The sequence below is a fragment of the Mizuhopecten yessoensis genome, unplaced genomic scaffold (genome assembly GCF_002113885.1).
Source record: "Mizuhopecten yessoensis strain PY_sf001 unplaced genomic scaffold, ASM211388v2 scaffold11165, whole genome shotgun sequence".
NCBI lineage: Eukaryota > Metazoa > Mollusca > Bivalvia > Pectinida > Pectinidae > Mizuhopecten > Mizuhopecten yessoensis.
Genome location: NW_018408912.1, coordinates 62,283 through 76,946, shown reverse-complemented (window position 1 = coordinate 76,946; position 14,664 = coordinate 62,283). Strand labels below are relative to the sequence as shown.

The 14,664-nt window shown below is 33.4% G+C and overlaps 3 protein-coding genes across 3 annotated transcripts in view; all 3 read right to left on the bottom strand.

The window, feature by feature from the left end:
* Positions 1-3,582, bottom strand: part of LOC110467214 — a 10,997-nt gene extending 7,415 nt beyond the window's left edge. Inside the window, exon 1 of the mRNA XM_021524221.1 lies at positions 3,274-3,582. Coding sequence (XP_021379896.1) covers positions 3,274-3,444 — 171 coding nt within the window. The 5' untranslated portion in view covers positions 3,445-3,582. The remainder of the gene's footprint in view (positions 1-3,273) is intronic.
* A 993-nt stretch (positions 3,583-4,575) lies between these two features.
* On the bottom strand, positions 4,576-9,357 carry LOC110467204. The gene is made up of 3 exons (XM_021524198.1): positions 8,950-9,357; positions 5,995-6,175; positions 4,576-4,911 (listed from the first exon to the last, which is right to left on the bottom strand). The coding sequence occupies exons 1-3, from the start codon at positions 9,118-9,120 to the stop codon at positions 4,799-4,801; spliced, it is 465 nt and encodes a 154-aa protein (XP_021379873.1). The 5' UTR covers positions 9,121-9,357; the 3' UTR covers positions 4,576-4,798.
* A 2,199-nt stretch (positions 9,358-11,556) lies between these two features.
* On the bottom strand, positions 11,557-14,524 carry LOC110467180. The gene is made up of 3 exons (XM_021524150.1): positions 14,092-14,524; positions 12,976-13,150; positions 11,557-12,446 (listed from the first exon to the last, which is right to left on the bottom strand). The coding sequence occupies exons 1-3, from the start codon at positions 14,251-14,253 to the stop codon at positions 12,280-12,282; spliced, it is 504 nt and encodes a 167-aa protein (XP_021379825.1). The 5' UTR covers positions 14,254-14,524; the 3' UTR covers positions 11,557-12,279.
* Between the last annotated feature and the right edge of the window lie 140 nt (positions 14,525-14,664).

The following is a 14,664-nucleotide window of genomic DNA, read 5'->3' as shown; positions in this document are numbered from 1 at the left end:
AACAACTTGTTCTGAATAACCAAAAGGCTCAGGATGTTGATATTTAGTTAGTAGCATATGCTGGGATCAAGGACTACTATGTTTGTTAAAGTGAATGACTTTGACTTATATTCAAGGTCACGGGGGTCAAATTTGTTTCAAATCTGTAAACAACCTCTTATGAATAGCCATGGGTCCCAGGATGTTTATACTTTGCAAGTTGCATCCTGAGATTAAAGGCTATACAATGTGTTCAACATAATGACTTAGTTCGACTTTCAATCACAGGGGTGAAATGCTTAAAAAAAAAAATAACAGGGTCTTTTGAATTAATTTTAATCATAAATACTGATATTTTGCCTGTAGCTTTATTTTAGATCACTTTTAAGGTAACAAGTGTGAGTTTTATACCAGGTGAGCGATGCAGGCCCATTGGGCCTCTTGTTATTCATCAACTCTGCATGTAACACGTTCGTTTATTTTTTTGAAATATTCATGGATCTGTGTTAAAATTAATGAAACAATTTATTATGATAGGTAATGATTTACGATTGCTCCGAAATTGACGTTTAACCAATACACATACTGATCAAACTATAATACAGGTTACACGTAACTCTTCATACATAATGATAAAACAGCACGTAACGTAAAGGTAGATGAACTTAAATTGTATTCTGTAATTGTCATTCTGTTTATTTCTTTAGGGTCTGTATACATGAAATTGAGTTAATGGATATTTCATAAGACGATAATATAATATGTTGTAGATAAAGCTAGAGGGTGTAAACATTTATAAACAAAGGAATACCGAACTGTGAATAATACGAACTCAAAATATGATGGAAGAAAGTATTAAGAAGATCCTTAAAAATAGCTTAGACCAGATGCTACGACAGGGAAAGTAAAAATAGCTTAGACCAGATGCTACCAAAGGAAAAGGAAAAAAAAGCAATATAAGTAGTACATAGAATAGTAGACTGAATACGATAGCAATATCAGTAGTACATAGTATAGTAGACTGAATACAATAGCAATGTAAGTAGTACATAGTATAGTAGACTGAATACAATAGCAATATCAGTAGTACATAGTATAGTAGACTGAATACAAAAGCAATATAAGTAGTACATAGTATAGTAGACTGAATATAATAGCAATATAAGTAGTACATAGCAAAGTATACTGAATACGATAGCAATATAAGTAGTACAAAGTATAGTAGACTGAATACAAAAGCAATATAAGTAGAACATAGTATAGTAGACTGAAAACAATAGCAATATCAGTAGTACATAGTATAGTAGACTGAATACAATAGCAATATAAGTAGTACATAGTATAGTAGACTGAATACGATAGCAATATCAGTAGTACATAGTATAGAAGACTGAATAAGATATCATTATAATTAGTGCATAGTATAGTAGACTGAATACAATAGCAATATAAGTAGTACATAGTATAGTAGACTGAATACGATAGCAATATCAGTAGTACATAGTATAGTAGACTGAATACGATATCAATGTAAGTAGGCCATAGTATAGTAGACTGAATATAATAGCAATATAAGTAGTACATAGTATAGTAGACTGAATACAATAGCAATATAAGTAGTACATAGTATAGTAGACTGAATACAATTGCAATATAAGTAGTACATAGTATAGTAGACTGAAAACAATAGCAATATAAGTAATACATAGTATAGTAGACTGAATACAATATCAATATAAGTAGTACATCGTATAGCAGACTGAATACGATAGTAATATAAGTAGTACATAGTATAGTAGACTGAATAATATATCAATATAAGTAGTACATCGTATAGCAGACTGAAAACAATAGCAATATGAAAGGGTTAATTAATAGAGCATGTTTAACAAGAACAATAAAAGTTACCGTATGCTTAAGTAAACTACTTGGAAAATTGAAATCTGATTCAATTTTTAAGTAAATAGTATCTAATGCACTGTAATTGTTTCGTGGTATCCCGGGTTATTGACCATTTTCCTTTGTATAACCCCACTGATAAAAGGAAGGCTATGTTATTCTAGTTTTATTCCACATTTGACCTATAGTTTTGTTACAGAAAGGATAGCTGGGTTCAAACAAGGTGAAATAAACACCATCGATCAATTTTACCATACTCATTTTGTCATATGTGTCTGGAGATTGGGAACTCGATTAATTCATTAAAAAATATTTTTAGAATATTAAAGAACGTATTTACTAGCCTTACTAATCTGTATGGTGAACAAAGATATGCCGAGGTACTATACGTGTACGTTGTGGATGATATATCGATTACCAGTATGTTTTCAATTTAGCCCAATGACCTTTAACATTCCAACGACATTTCGGCGACGAAACGATCCGTAAAGTGCGAAAAAAATAAAAGTGGTTTTACTTGCCTTTATTGAAACGGTTTTTATCAAAACATCCGATAAATTATGCGATGTTGTGTTCACCCGGGATCAAAAGCCAACTTTTGTGCTAATTTATTCGCATTTGGTTAGAAGCTAAGGTGAAAATCGAGCTGTAATTTTCGTAAATTTGAAGACCAATGGCTTATTTAATGATAAACTGTTTTTTTACAGGTGACGAGCCTATTCTCTTTAATAATGCCAATATATAGGCCCATTATTTTGAAATATGTATTTCAGTCGATTTCTGTAAACACCCAAACTAAAACGATTATTGTTCATGATATTTATATTACTTATCAGCCATAATAAGAACAATCCGTGGAAGTTAAAAGTTCAATATTTTTTTCTTTCAATACGGTGACCAATGGAAAACATACCGGTTGCGTAGAGATAGGTTACAGACCAATGATAACTCGGAGTGTTATTGTGCGCAAATGTAACTCCAATATTTTCATACCTAAAAGGTCTTTATATATTTTGTCAAATTTATTGTTTTTCATTTCGATAGTGTCCTACATGTTGATTGATGCTTTCAAGCTGATCTCAATTAAACACTGGCTTCGTGATAAATCTACCATGTACTTCCCGGCGGCTTCATATTGTTCAACTTTTGCCCAGACATCTGGAATGCGTCGACGTGTTGATTTGCTTGAGCTGTTTTAAGACCTCGACCTTTTGTGTTTGGTATCCATTATAATATATACACATTAATGAATCTGCTCTCGACGAACTTCGATCCTACATTTTAAACGCTTTGTTTTAATAATAAGTGTAGCCATTCAAGAAATCTAGATATTTTACTTAACTAAGTAACGTATCGCCACTGCACTAATATCACTCGAAAGTACCAGCTCTTTACCATGGTAAGTTTGCCGATGTTGAAGCTGTTTGCCCACTGTTGCCTCTGGGCCTCCACGGGAAGAGATCGCCGACTGTAGTGCTCCACTGCATTAATGTATAATGCTCCTCCTGAAAACAAACCCATCGCTGCTGCTGCCCCATACTTTAAACCTTCAATTAAGGTAAACATAATTCTGGTTCTTGATCCGTTCTGCTGGGTTGCTGGCGTACGTGTGTGAGCCACCAGTCTCGGCAGACTAGGATTTCACAATAATAGTGAATTGATAGCCAGGTAAATAGTGTATAGGCTCGAGGTAACGTACGTAAACTTCGCCGACAGGTCTGTTGCACAAAACATACCTGGTTAGATTCGTGTAGCGTCAAGGTAGATTTTATTGTAAAATTAGGTCATGACCTGATAGTCACACTTCTAGTTTGTGTGGGTAAAATATTGTTGCAGTGAGATATCAACTGGTGTTCATTTGTGAGGTCGAACAGTACCAGGGAATGAGATACTGGTATAAACTTCATGTACACCATTATGTATTTTACTGAAAAAACCTTCAATTTGAACTAGTAATCATATTAGTTTTTAAGACTGTCATAGAATATTCTTTGTTTTTGTTATTTTGCACTAATTATCATACTGAGTGGTCTCTATGATAAAAATATCAGTTATCAAATGATATACTATGATACAGTACAAAAAGTACGATATAACAAAATCTAAAACTAGAAATTCCTAGCATCTACGCTTCCTGCAGCTCCAGATTATTCGACTTCATCGTATTTTTTCTTCATTGAATATCATCGATTTAAATATTAACTTCTTGTAATAGAATGTGCTTGATTTTACCCTAGAATGTAATCGTTTGTACCTTTAAACCCTCAATATAAACTTTAGTCTAGAGAAACTAGAACACTTGAACATATATCATCTGGGGTACTATATGTAGTGTATATTTATTTAGGAAACAATTAGGAGAATTGCGTATTTATCGGCATAAATAAGCATTAATAAGCTTTATCACTGTTGACTTATTTCTGATTTTATTGATAGAAATAATGATAAGGGGTTCCCTGATCAGTCAGACACCGACAACATATTGCGACACGTCCGTTTATAGATAGATTCACAGACCTATGTTACATTTATAAATATCAGTAAAGGGACAATCATAATATTTGTTGAAGAATACTGAGTACAAAATAAATGAATAATAGCGATGTTTTGTTCTTTGCTGAAATCCTTTTAAAATTGTTAAGCAAAAGAAGTAGTTCAATGTTTAAAATGTACACAGAGGAAACACATACGAGTAACTATAAACAATTCTCGTTTTATTTGGATTCATTACAAAGACTAAATGAGTAATAATGCATGAATAAAACATACACATATGATCGAAATGCTGATATCAAAAAGTTGTAGTAATAACTGCCTTCGTTATATGTAAAAACGTGTTTGTTTTGGTCCGTCCTGACAGTATATTCAGTATAGTGCACACGAAGCTGCATATAGACGAATTTGTATACGAAATCAATTATCATGATTTCATTGCAAGGTACAGGAACAGGAAGTAGGTGGCGCCATCAATCATGGTCCTAAACATATGACGATAATTCCATCTGTCTATGGCACCACGGACCCATGTCTCTCCTGGAAAATAATATGTGTATAGGGTATAACTAGTAGATGTCTCACCTGGAAAATATATGTGTATAAGGGCATAACTAGTACATGTCTCACCTGGAAAATATGTGTTAATAGGGTATAACTAGTAGATGTCTCGCCTGGCAAATGTATGTGTATAGGGCATAACTAGTACATGTCTCACCTGGAAAATATGTGTTAATAGGGTATAACTAGTAGATGTCTTGCCTGGCAAATGTATGTGTATAGGGTATAACTAGTACATGTCTCACATGGAAAATATATGTGTATTGCGTATAACTAGTACATGTCTCACCTGTAAAATAATATGTATATGGGTATAACTAGTACATGTCTCATCTGTAAAATAATATGTATATGGGTATAACTAGTACATGTCTCACATGGAAAATAATATGTATGTATGTATTTATATTTAGAGGTATAACTAGTCTCACCTGTTTATCACAATTATTAAGATTCTGTGGTATTTAAAATAACATTAGCTCTCTGACACACCAAAGAAACGTTAGAATCGATGAAATATCTTTATTTCTTCACATGTTTAAAAACATGAATTTGAAAATATAATTTTGCTGAAGATTTATTCAGAGGCTCTTAGACCACGTTCTTGATGGATACGTACACTTTTGATGACGATGACAGTTACATGTATTATGCATCCATGATGAAAAGGTTACATTTCAAAGTTTATCTTTATACATGATAAGCTTTCAATAACATTCAATATCTGTTACATGTAATTTTAAGGAAAACCAGGACGTAGTTAACGATTTACAATTTGCTATTTCAACTGTTTATTTAACCTCCAGCTAGTCATGTATCATATTTTTACACTACTAGATTTATAAGCTGTGTCTATCATGCAAAATAGTTAATAAAGACAGTGAAAATATTTCAGGATAGTCTTACTAACATGCTGGAACAAAATACTTTCAAGACTTTCGCTCATGATAGAATCAATACATATTACAATAGCTTTACTAAATCAAGTAGCTGTTCAGCTCGCTAATTTATGAATTTCATCACAAAATAACTTTTAAGGAATAAATCACAATCGATTCGTACCTTTCTTTTCCACGACTCCCTTGTCCAGGAGGATGTTGATTTCTGGCAGCATCATTGTCACCGTGAAGACTCCCCCGAGTACGAACTGGACGGGCCCCACCAGCCAGTAGTACTTGTACTCCGATTCGTCCAGGAAAAACAGGGAAGTCGAACATCCCGCGCCTATCAGGCCGAGAGACGGCTTGTACATGAGGAAAAAGAAGAGCGAGATGTACTAAATGTATCTATATTATAAAATGGCCATTAGCGGCGTCAGGTACCAACTATATGTATGACATTGAGTTCAACAACACTTCAGAAATGTAGTACAATTTCCTTTCAACACATAGTTATAGTTATTAATTGGACTGCCAAACTAATCGGCTTGTCAAAATTTAATCTACAGCACTCTCACGCAGGAATAGGGGGAAGATATATAAATTCAGTCGAAGATCCTATACAGTTTTTGATTAACACTTTTTGCCATTAATTGAACATCCCCTTAAATGTTATCATAGAGACAATAAAATATGAAAGGAATTATATATTTCGCAACCCGATTTTCCTATGGCCCTGACACCAGACTTAGACATTTTGACAGATTGATGTCTGGTGTACATGTGCTACCCAGCATTAAGCCAAACCCATAGTTTTGAAGAATACTTAGATTACGAATGTTATATTTGGAGAAAAAGAAATGTATAGGTGTTGCGTCACCTGCAGTCTTACCAGTTAGGTTTATTATCCACAGATCACAGTTAGCACTAAGAACGTCACAATCATCTTACTGGTACCGAAAATGTAGGAAAGATCACAAATATTATATTTTGCAAAACAAGCCATCCCACACCAGACCTAGATATTTCGGAGTCGTGTTTTCTGGTGTGTGTTTTTAACAAATCTGTATTAAATAATTTAATAGATTTGTGTTTTAGTTTTATAATTCTGTTCGGGTTCAGGTGTATCTTCTGATTGGTTGTTTTTAGCGGATTGCACATTGTCTAACATCAAAAACCTCTTGGATTTATTCTAAGCACATTGTCTTCTTGGTTATATGTTACAGAGATTAAATAACGTTGTAGCCATTAATAAATTATTTTTTATCACATTGAAATATCAGATGTATTTATCATCTAAAGGAGGAGTTTAACAAAGTGCAAACAAAACGATAACTCGAACTTGAAATCGATGACACTATGACAAAATATGGATAAAAGAAATGCTTTACTTATAAACCATTGAACAAATACAGAAAAATAAGATCAAGTGTTCCAGAAATGATTTCATTGAATTTCAATGATGCGTCTATATGATATTCAAATATATGTGTGTATAGAAATCTAACTGACATAGCTATGTAAAACTTGTCTTGGAGATCATTTTAAAAACACAAAGCTTACGGATATTACTCACACACGTGAGGTAAACAAAGCGTGTGCATTATTTTAACACAGAGCAACAATTAACCAACATTAAAAAATCAATAACTACCGAGAAAACGGTTGATTTCTCGGAATAACTTCATAGTATTTCATGGGTATTAAGACGAAAACACCGGAATAACTTTAGCATATTTATCTGTATAAAAGGATACAGTCAGGAGCATTCTGGTAAAACCTGATTGGTGGTTAAGTATTTCAAAGTTACACTACACTAAATTCACTTGAGGATAGTAAATAACCCTTCGAAGAAATGACCAATTACCGTGTTCCTGTTCCTGTTCCTGTTAATCTAACGTCACCCATCCCTATTTGACAAGACCCAGGAAAGCTGTCACTTCTTCGTCATACATATCGTTTCACAAACAAGGCCTCGAATATGTGTTTGTTTTGACATTCAAGTAATTGCATTTAACAAAATTCAATTGAGTTTTAATGAGATACAGTTAATGTAAATATTCTCGAACAGAGTATTGTTCTAGCTTCATCCTATATAACATAGTCTTTTGTTGCACTGTAATACTGTTATCTTGTTTATTCCGGTTCGCTTAATTCAAAATTATATACACCTTAAGTCTGTCTATTATACATGTGTGTGAGATATAACAATTTTTCCTTATTTTTGTTCAATCCAATAGAAAAAGATAAATCTTTACATTTTGAATGGTTAAAACTAATGAGATTTCAGTACATACAGTAGCAAAGATAGTTCATCATTTTGTATGAGATTAGGCTCGAACCATTCTTATTGAACAAAAAACAACAATACTTAAGTAAATGATTTAATGAATCTAAATATATGTTATATAAGTAAAAACGAGATACAAATAATAGGACAGTTATAATCTACTTTCTGTTCTTAAATCAATACATGATACGGATATTGTATAGTTAAAGTGATAGTGTGTAAAGAGTGGCGTATGTATAGGCCGATTTTACACATTAATTCACCTCTTTATATATTTATTACATAAATATTATTATGTAAACCTGATTAAAATGTTTTGAAAACCTTTTTTAATATTCAATATTCTTCTATTTGAAATATTGTGATTTCAAATTCACAATATCTTTAATTGATATAAATGAAATATATGTACATGTACATCATTATAGTGGCGAGGTGACTTGAGCAAGTCTATATCATACCTGTGCGCGAGCACACGTCTATGTACACATGGGCTCAGCTTTTGTCCAGAGACCCACTTTGTATCGACATTGATTTGGTTGAGCTGTTTTAAGTAAATTAAGGCCTTGACCTTTTTGTCTTGTTTTTATGATCAGATATACTCATATGGTACTCTGATTCCACTGAAACTTTGATGTGCCTACTAATGCGTCATAGTTAAACATTGACAAAGAAAAACACGTATTTTAGCATATAATATTTGTCCAAGTTCGTTTGACATTGTGCAAATGTTCCTGTTGTGGAGACAAAAGAATGTAACAACTTTAACTTCCTTACTTTTTGAACAACCAATCTATGTTGTGTTACTATAACTTGTATGCCATATCTTGCATATATTTTCTTACTAACCAGGAATTTTTTAGCGATATTAAAGCTGTTGGCCCACTCCTGCCTCTGGGCCTCCACGGGGAGAGATCGACGACTGTGATGCTCCACTGCATTGATGTATAATGCTCCTCCTGAAAACAAACCCATCGCTGCTGCTGCCCCATACTTTAAACCTTCAATTAAGGTAAACATAATTCTGGTTCTTGATGAGATCTGCTTTATAACCGAGTATACTGTTCCCGATAAATGGCCTACGTGAGCAAAATACTGTGGACTACTGGTCTCGGCTGTCTGGATTTCGCAATATTAGTGAGTAGGCAGGGCAGGATAATCGGCGAAGAGGAACATGGTAGGCAGAATGTACCGTATATAGGCCATTCAACAAGACATCGTTCCTTCGGTGGCAAGATCTGCTGCACTAAACAAACACTGAGATTATTTTTCAAATATTTCTCTAGATACGTGTAGCGTTGAGTTAATACACGTATATTTTATTTTAAAAATTGAGGTCATGCCTAGGCCCGTATCGCACGCCTTTGTGCTATCGTGGTTTTTAATCTGTAGTAATGATTGTTTGTTTTATATTATTATCATGAAATATGTTTTGAGCATCTAGTCCCTTATTAGCAAAATTGAGAGGTTAAATTGTCGAATGCCTTGTCTTGATGCTCAGTTATCTGTTTTTATGATATGTGATATAAAGTCGTTGACTCATCCAAAAAAAGGATGTTGAGTTGGGAAATTATGAATGAATTTGCTACGAATTTGTATGCATGCTTAATGACGTTTAACATATTCCAGTATGTGAACAATTGATATATTACGCTGCAAAGTAAGATTTAATGCCTGGACTGTTCACACAGATACACCCAAGACCAGAAAACGTTTAAGTATAGAAATCCGAATACGTTAAAGTTAGCAAAACTGTTAGTGATAATAATGAGTCTAAATATGTAGGTACCACTGTGAATATAAAGAATCTTAATACATGTATTTAGGTGTCAAAGTGAAAATAATGAACCTTTATATTTAGTTGTCAAAGTGATAATAATGAATCTTTATATTTAGTTGTCAAAGTGATAATAATGAATCTTTATATTTAGGTATCATAGTGGTACTAATGCGTCCAATCTTAAGGTATTTCTCCCTTGGTGGTGTTGTAGGATATCATTATGCATGTTTGTTGTGTATAAATTTATCATCCACATGCATTTTTATTTGCATCTATACGTCTTACGGCTTTTATGTTAATAAACAATTAAAAACTGAATATTGCTATCGCTATCAATTTTGTCATAACATCAATATGGAGCTGAGTATCGAACAAGTGTTATATGAATTTTACTTGCGTACTTGGGTGTTGTAGATGCGAAGAAATATTAATGAAATATAAACCCATTTTGATTGTATATTTTTCTGCTGCCTGTTTTATATGGATAAGGCACACGAAACGTTCTACAAAGTATATGTGCTATAGTACCCACGAACACATTTCATGGTAAACAGTATAGTTTACCTGTCGTTGTCCGTGTCAAATGAGTTACCGGACAAAACCTGTAGTGATTATAATGAGTGATACTATGTAGGTGTCAGAGTGACAATACTTGGAAACTGTTTTTCCAGCATGACTATAGCTTTGATGTTCAACTAATTATATAAGATATATCTATATTTAAAACGAAATTAAGGGGAGATAATATTACTGTATATACGAAAAACTACAGTGTCGTTGGCCAGGGATCCTTATGAGTAATTACGTTCTCATAAACCCAGAATTTCATGAATATTGTCTTTTGATCTACGAGATTATAATGTTGGTACATATAGATATATTGGTTACCGCTACAAGTATTTTATTGTCATTCCGATTACCAATCACGACACCTGTATTTGTTGTTTTGTTTAACTCGCATAAACAACGAACAAAAATCCCCAGATATCATAGACAACGTAACCTACATATTGTAAATGGTAAGATTTTCATAAAATGTAGAATGAGTGTTCATTTTTATATCACAGAGAGACACCAACACAAAACGAGAGTTATTATTAAGCCTTAACAGAATGCAATCTTGGTAAAAACAAATGTGTCAAAACCTTTTCATTTGACGTAAGTGGTCACCATAGACATAATGGCGTATATATAACAACAGCTATATACTACATTGCGTTATTGCAGTATCGGAACAATTTTTCTGAATATATGAACTTTATCAAGTAAATTTAAAGTACTAGTTATCTGCGTCCATCTGATGGTCGAGGAGAACATTCAGGCTTATTTTACCTAAATGTACCTCAGCCATTTGTTTTTATTTATTTCCAATTTCACGAAGAATAGAATCAGGGTTATTTTTATGCAAAATTATTCTTTGTAAAATAATGATTGATATTAACTTGTAACCGCTGAGTTAATGTATTTAGTAACTCGAAAGGAACATTGTTGAATGTTCAGGTGTTGTGCTCCATAATAACTGAAAAGTACTGTATGTATTTACCATTGCAATGAAACCTTTCAATGCGACTATGCTATATAATAAAAGTTGGTTAGAAAAGGGGTCACACAAGACAGGTTTCACCTAATACAGTTTCGTGATTAAAAATAGACTAGAGAGGCAAAATGTGTTCAGAAATATACATTGTTTTATTCATATCTTTTGAAATTGCATCATCATTTTCATAAACGTTTTATTAAAGATAGACCTTGTTAATATATGTAGATCTACATGGACTTCTATACCAAAAAGTTAAAATGATTTTATTTGGATTCAGTTTTAGAAAAGATGTATCATTACAATGTCGCCTACTGATGCTCATTAAGTTTTATAGTGACTTTTAGGCCTGCTTACTTGATGTACTGTGCTCTTTGATCCCTTTTTTAGTGCCTTTTCCTATCCGTACATCATTGACCATATTCATTCACTTATACCTGACGTCACAATTGGCATTATTCCATATAGAATAAGCATTAAATAGATTATGGATGCATTAAGTAAATATGGTTAAGTGTAAATGAAAACAATGTCGTTTCTATATATTACAAATAACGAGCTAGTTTGACGAAATACATTTGAATTAAGTAGAAAATACGCATTGAACATTGCTTAAATTATCAGGCTTCTGATTTTATCGTAAGAAAAATAATGACTTTATGACAATTAAGCGAAATGTTTTTATGATTATGCTCTAACTACAAGAAAAAATACGATGATTGTTTGACACATAAAGTAATTACATATCAAAATATACATGGTAACACAGTCTTCCTGTAGACTCGACAAATAACTAGATCCTTAACTTTTACTGTATCATGACCATGAGAGGCGAATGCGCTGTCCATTTACACTATATCATTTACCAACTTGTTAACGCTGACAGAAACTCTATCCATGGGAGTTGTTGTTTCCCACACCTTGAAACGGCTAGAACACAATAAAGTACGATAGTGAAGACATCTATTGCTCTTTTCATCATTTGGCGTGAGTTCCAGAGATCCATCACATCCCGTACCCATTTGTCACCTGTCAACAATATTAAATTATTAACATCCACATAAAATAAATAGATTTAACATCAAGAGATAGAGGGTGAAGGTGAGTCATACTCCTTAATATCTCTTCGATATAGATGAGAGTCATATGTTTCCAAATTTTCTTTGGAATTTAACAGATTTATATGCTTCTCTTTCCTGCAAACACAAAAAAAGCAACTCTCATTGTCTTCGTTGAATACTCTAGCACGGTTTCTACATAACCATGGATATCGAACAGAACTGCACTCCTCTTCCCTGAATGGGAGTTTGGATAGTAAATTACAAAAAAATGTTTTAAATATATAGTGCGATTTTAAATTTGAAAAAACATATTGTATAGTAAAACTCCCTGAATCCAGACACATAGACGCCCAAAAGTTTGGTTTGAAAAATGATTTAGATGCTTTTATTGGACACTTTTGAAATAGAAATGAAAGAAAGTACCGGTTTGATAGTGGAACAACCGGGGTGATAAAGGCGAGAACAGCAATGCTTGACATTATATTTGTCATGGCTACCTTTTTTGGATATTACTTCGTCTTCAAGGAGGAAAGATGACTCTTTCAGTTTCGTCAAGGCGTAACCGGTGACATACAGGACAGGTCCGGCCAGCCAGCTGTAACGGAACATATTGTCCGGATCCTCAGCGAAGAATAAAACAATGGCACCAGTAACGGGAATAATCTGAAACCTCTTCAAATAAACATACACAGACATGGATTACAACGTTGTTATGCTGAAATATTGGAAATCAATGTAGAACTGCAAGAAACAAATTAACACTCAAACGTTTTAAAGATTCTCGACACTAAGGGTGGTAATGAGGCGAAGTGTTAATTAAAATATGTATTTGCAGTGAAATCAGTATTAACAGGCCACCACGGACAGGTTCCTGGGTAGGTTGGTGTGAACAATAAGCAATTTTCAGGGGTCTAATAGTAAATAAGAATACATGGTTACTAAGCTAATGTATATTAACGTCAGTGTGGACAATACAATTTGTAGTTTTTCGAGTTAATGTTCTCCAAGGCACGAACATTGAACATTTAAATTACATGAATAAATACTATTTAGCTATAGCAATAGTATTTAATCATTCCGTTTTTCCTGTGGCCGGTTCGAAGCTTTAACTAATATGTAGTGATAGCCAACAGTGCGGACAAACTCAATTTCAAAATTTAAGAGCAATCTGCTCCTGATAAAGAGACAACAGCAATCGTATATTGTATGGAAACATCACTAACAATCAGCACAAGGAATCCGTGGGAAACAACGTTTAAAACAACAATGGTAATTCAAACAACCTACAATTGCCAAGCCCCAACCGAGTGACTCGGCCTGGTTGTTTCTAACAAAATATCAGACTTTATATCATCATGTAAAAGGGGAGAATAAGCTGGTAACTGTGCATCAAAAAGTAGAGAGGGAAGGAAAGTCATGCTCAAATTCGCAATGATACAGAAAAGAAATGCTTAATGTATTTCCATATAGAGACACATAGTAAAATATGCTTATGAATGCATAGAAGAAGGAATACCAAATAAGAAATTATGAATCAGATTAAATAACGCATGCATGTAAAAGTGAAAATAAGATAAAATGATCAAAAAAGAAAAAAAAAGAAATATGCTTACCATAAAAAGTATGCTATATCTTAAGCGTTCTTTCCAGCGGTTTCTCAGTTTATCCAAGCATGAAAGCATCCGTAATTTGCCATCTGCCATATACCTAATCATCACACCTAATCCAGTTATCATAACTGTGACTGTAGTGTACCGTAACAAAGTCAGCAACATCTCACAAATCAAAACCAGTAGATACTAGTACTTCAGTGTAGTGTACCGTAACAAAGTGAGTAACATCTCACAAATCAAAACCAGTAGACACAAGTACTTCAGTGTAGTTTACCGTAACAAAGTCAGCAGCATCTCACAAATCAAAACCAGTAGACACAAGTACTTCAGTGTAGTTTAACGTAACAAAGTCTACAAAATATCACAAGTAAATACCAGTGAAGTCTTGTACTTAGTACGAAGTAATTGTCCAAGTGTCTTTGTTTGATTGTGGTATATTTATATACGTGAATCTATACAAATAGAACAATAGTAAGACGTGAGCTCCAACCTAAGCGATTGATATCAATCCAATTTTATACCACGGCCTATACTAGTGTGCTTTATCAAAAGACACGCGAGATCACAGACGAG

What these genes read in the sequence shown, in the direction of transcription:
- LOC110467204 (XM_021524198.1), bottom strand. Translation starts at nt 9,120, where the DNA reads ATGTTTACCTTAATTGAAGGTTTAAAGTATGGGGCAGCAGCAGCGATG. An exon ending in ATATCGCTAAAAAATTCCTG is followed by an intron (nt 6,176 to 8,949) that starts GTTAGTAAGAAA and finishes CTCATGTACAAG; the next exon opens with CCGTCTCTCGGCCTGATAGG. An exon ending in GGGAGTCGTGGAAAAGAAAG is followed by an intron (nt 4,912 to 5,994) that starts GTACGAATCGAT and finishes ATTATTTTCCAG; the next exon opens with GAGAGACATGGGTCCGTGGT.
- LOC110467180 (XM_021524150.1), bottom strand. Translation starts at nt 14,253, where the DNA reads ATGTTGCTGACTTTGTTACGGTACACTACAGTCACAGTTATGATAACT. An exon ending in GATATAGCATACTTTTTATG is followed by an intron (nt 13,151 to 14,091) that starts GTAAGCATATTT and finishes GTTTATTTGAAG; the next exon opens with AGGTTTCAGATTATTCCCGT. An exon ending in CGAAGTAATATCCAAAAAAG is followed by an intron (nt 12,447 to 12,975) that starts GTAGCCATGACA and finishes TATTGTTGACAG; the next exon opens with GTGACAAATGGGTACGGGAT.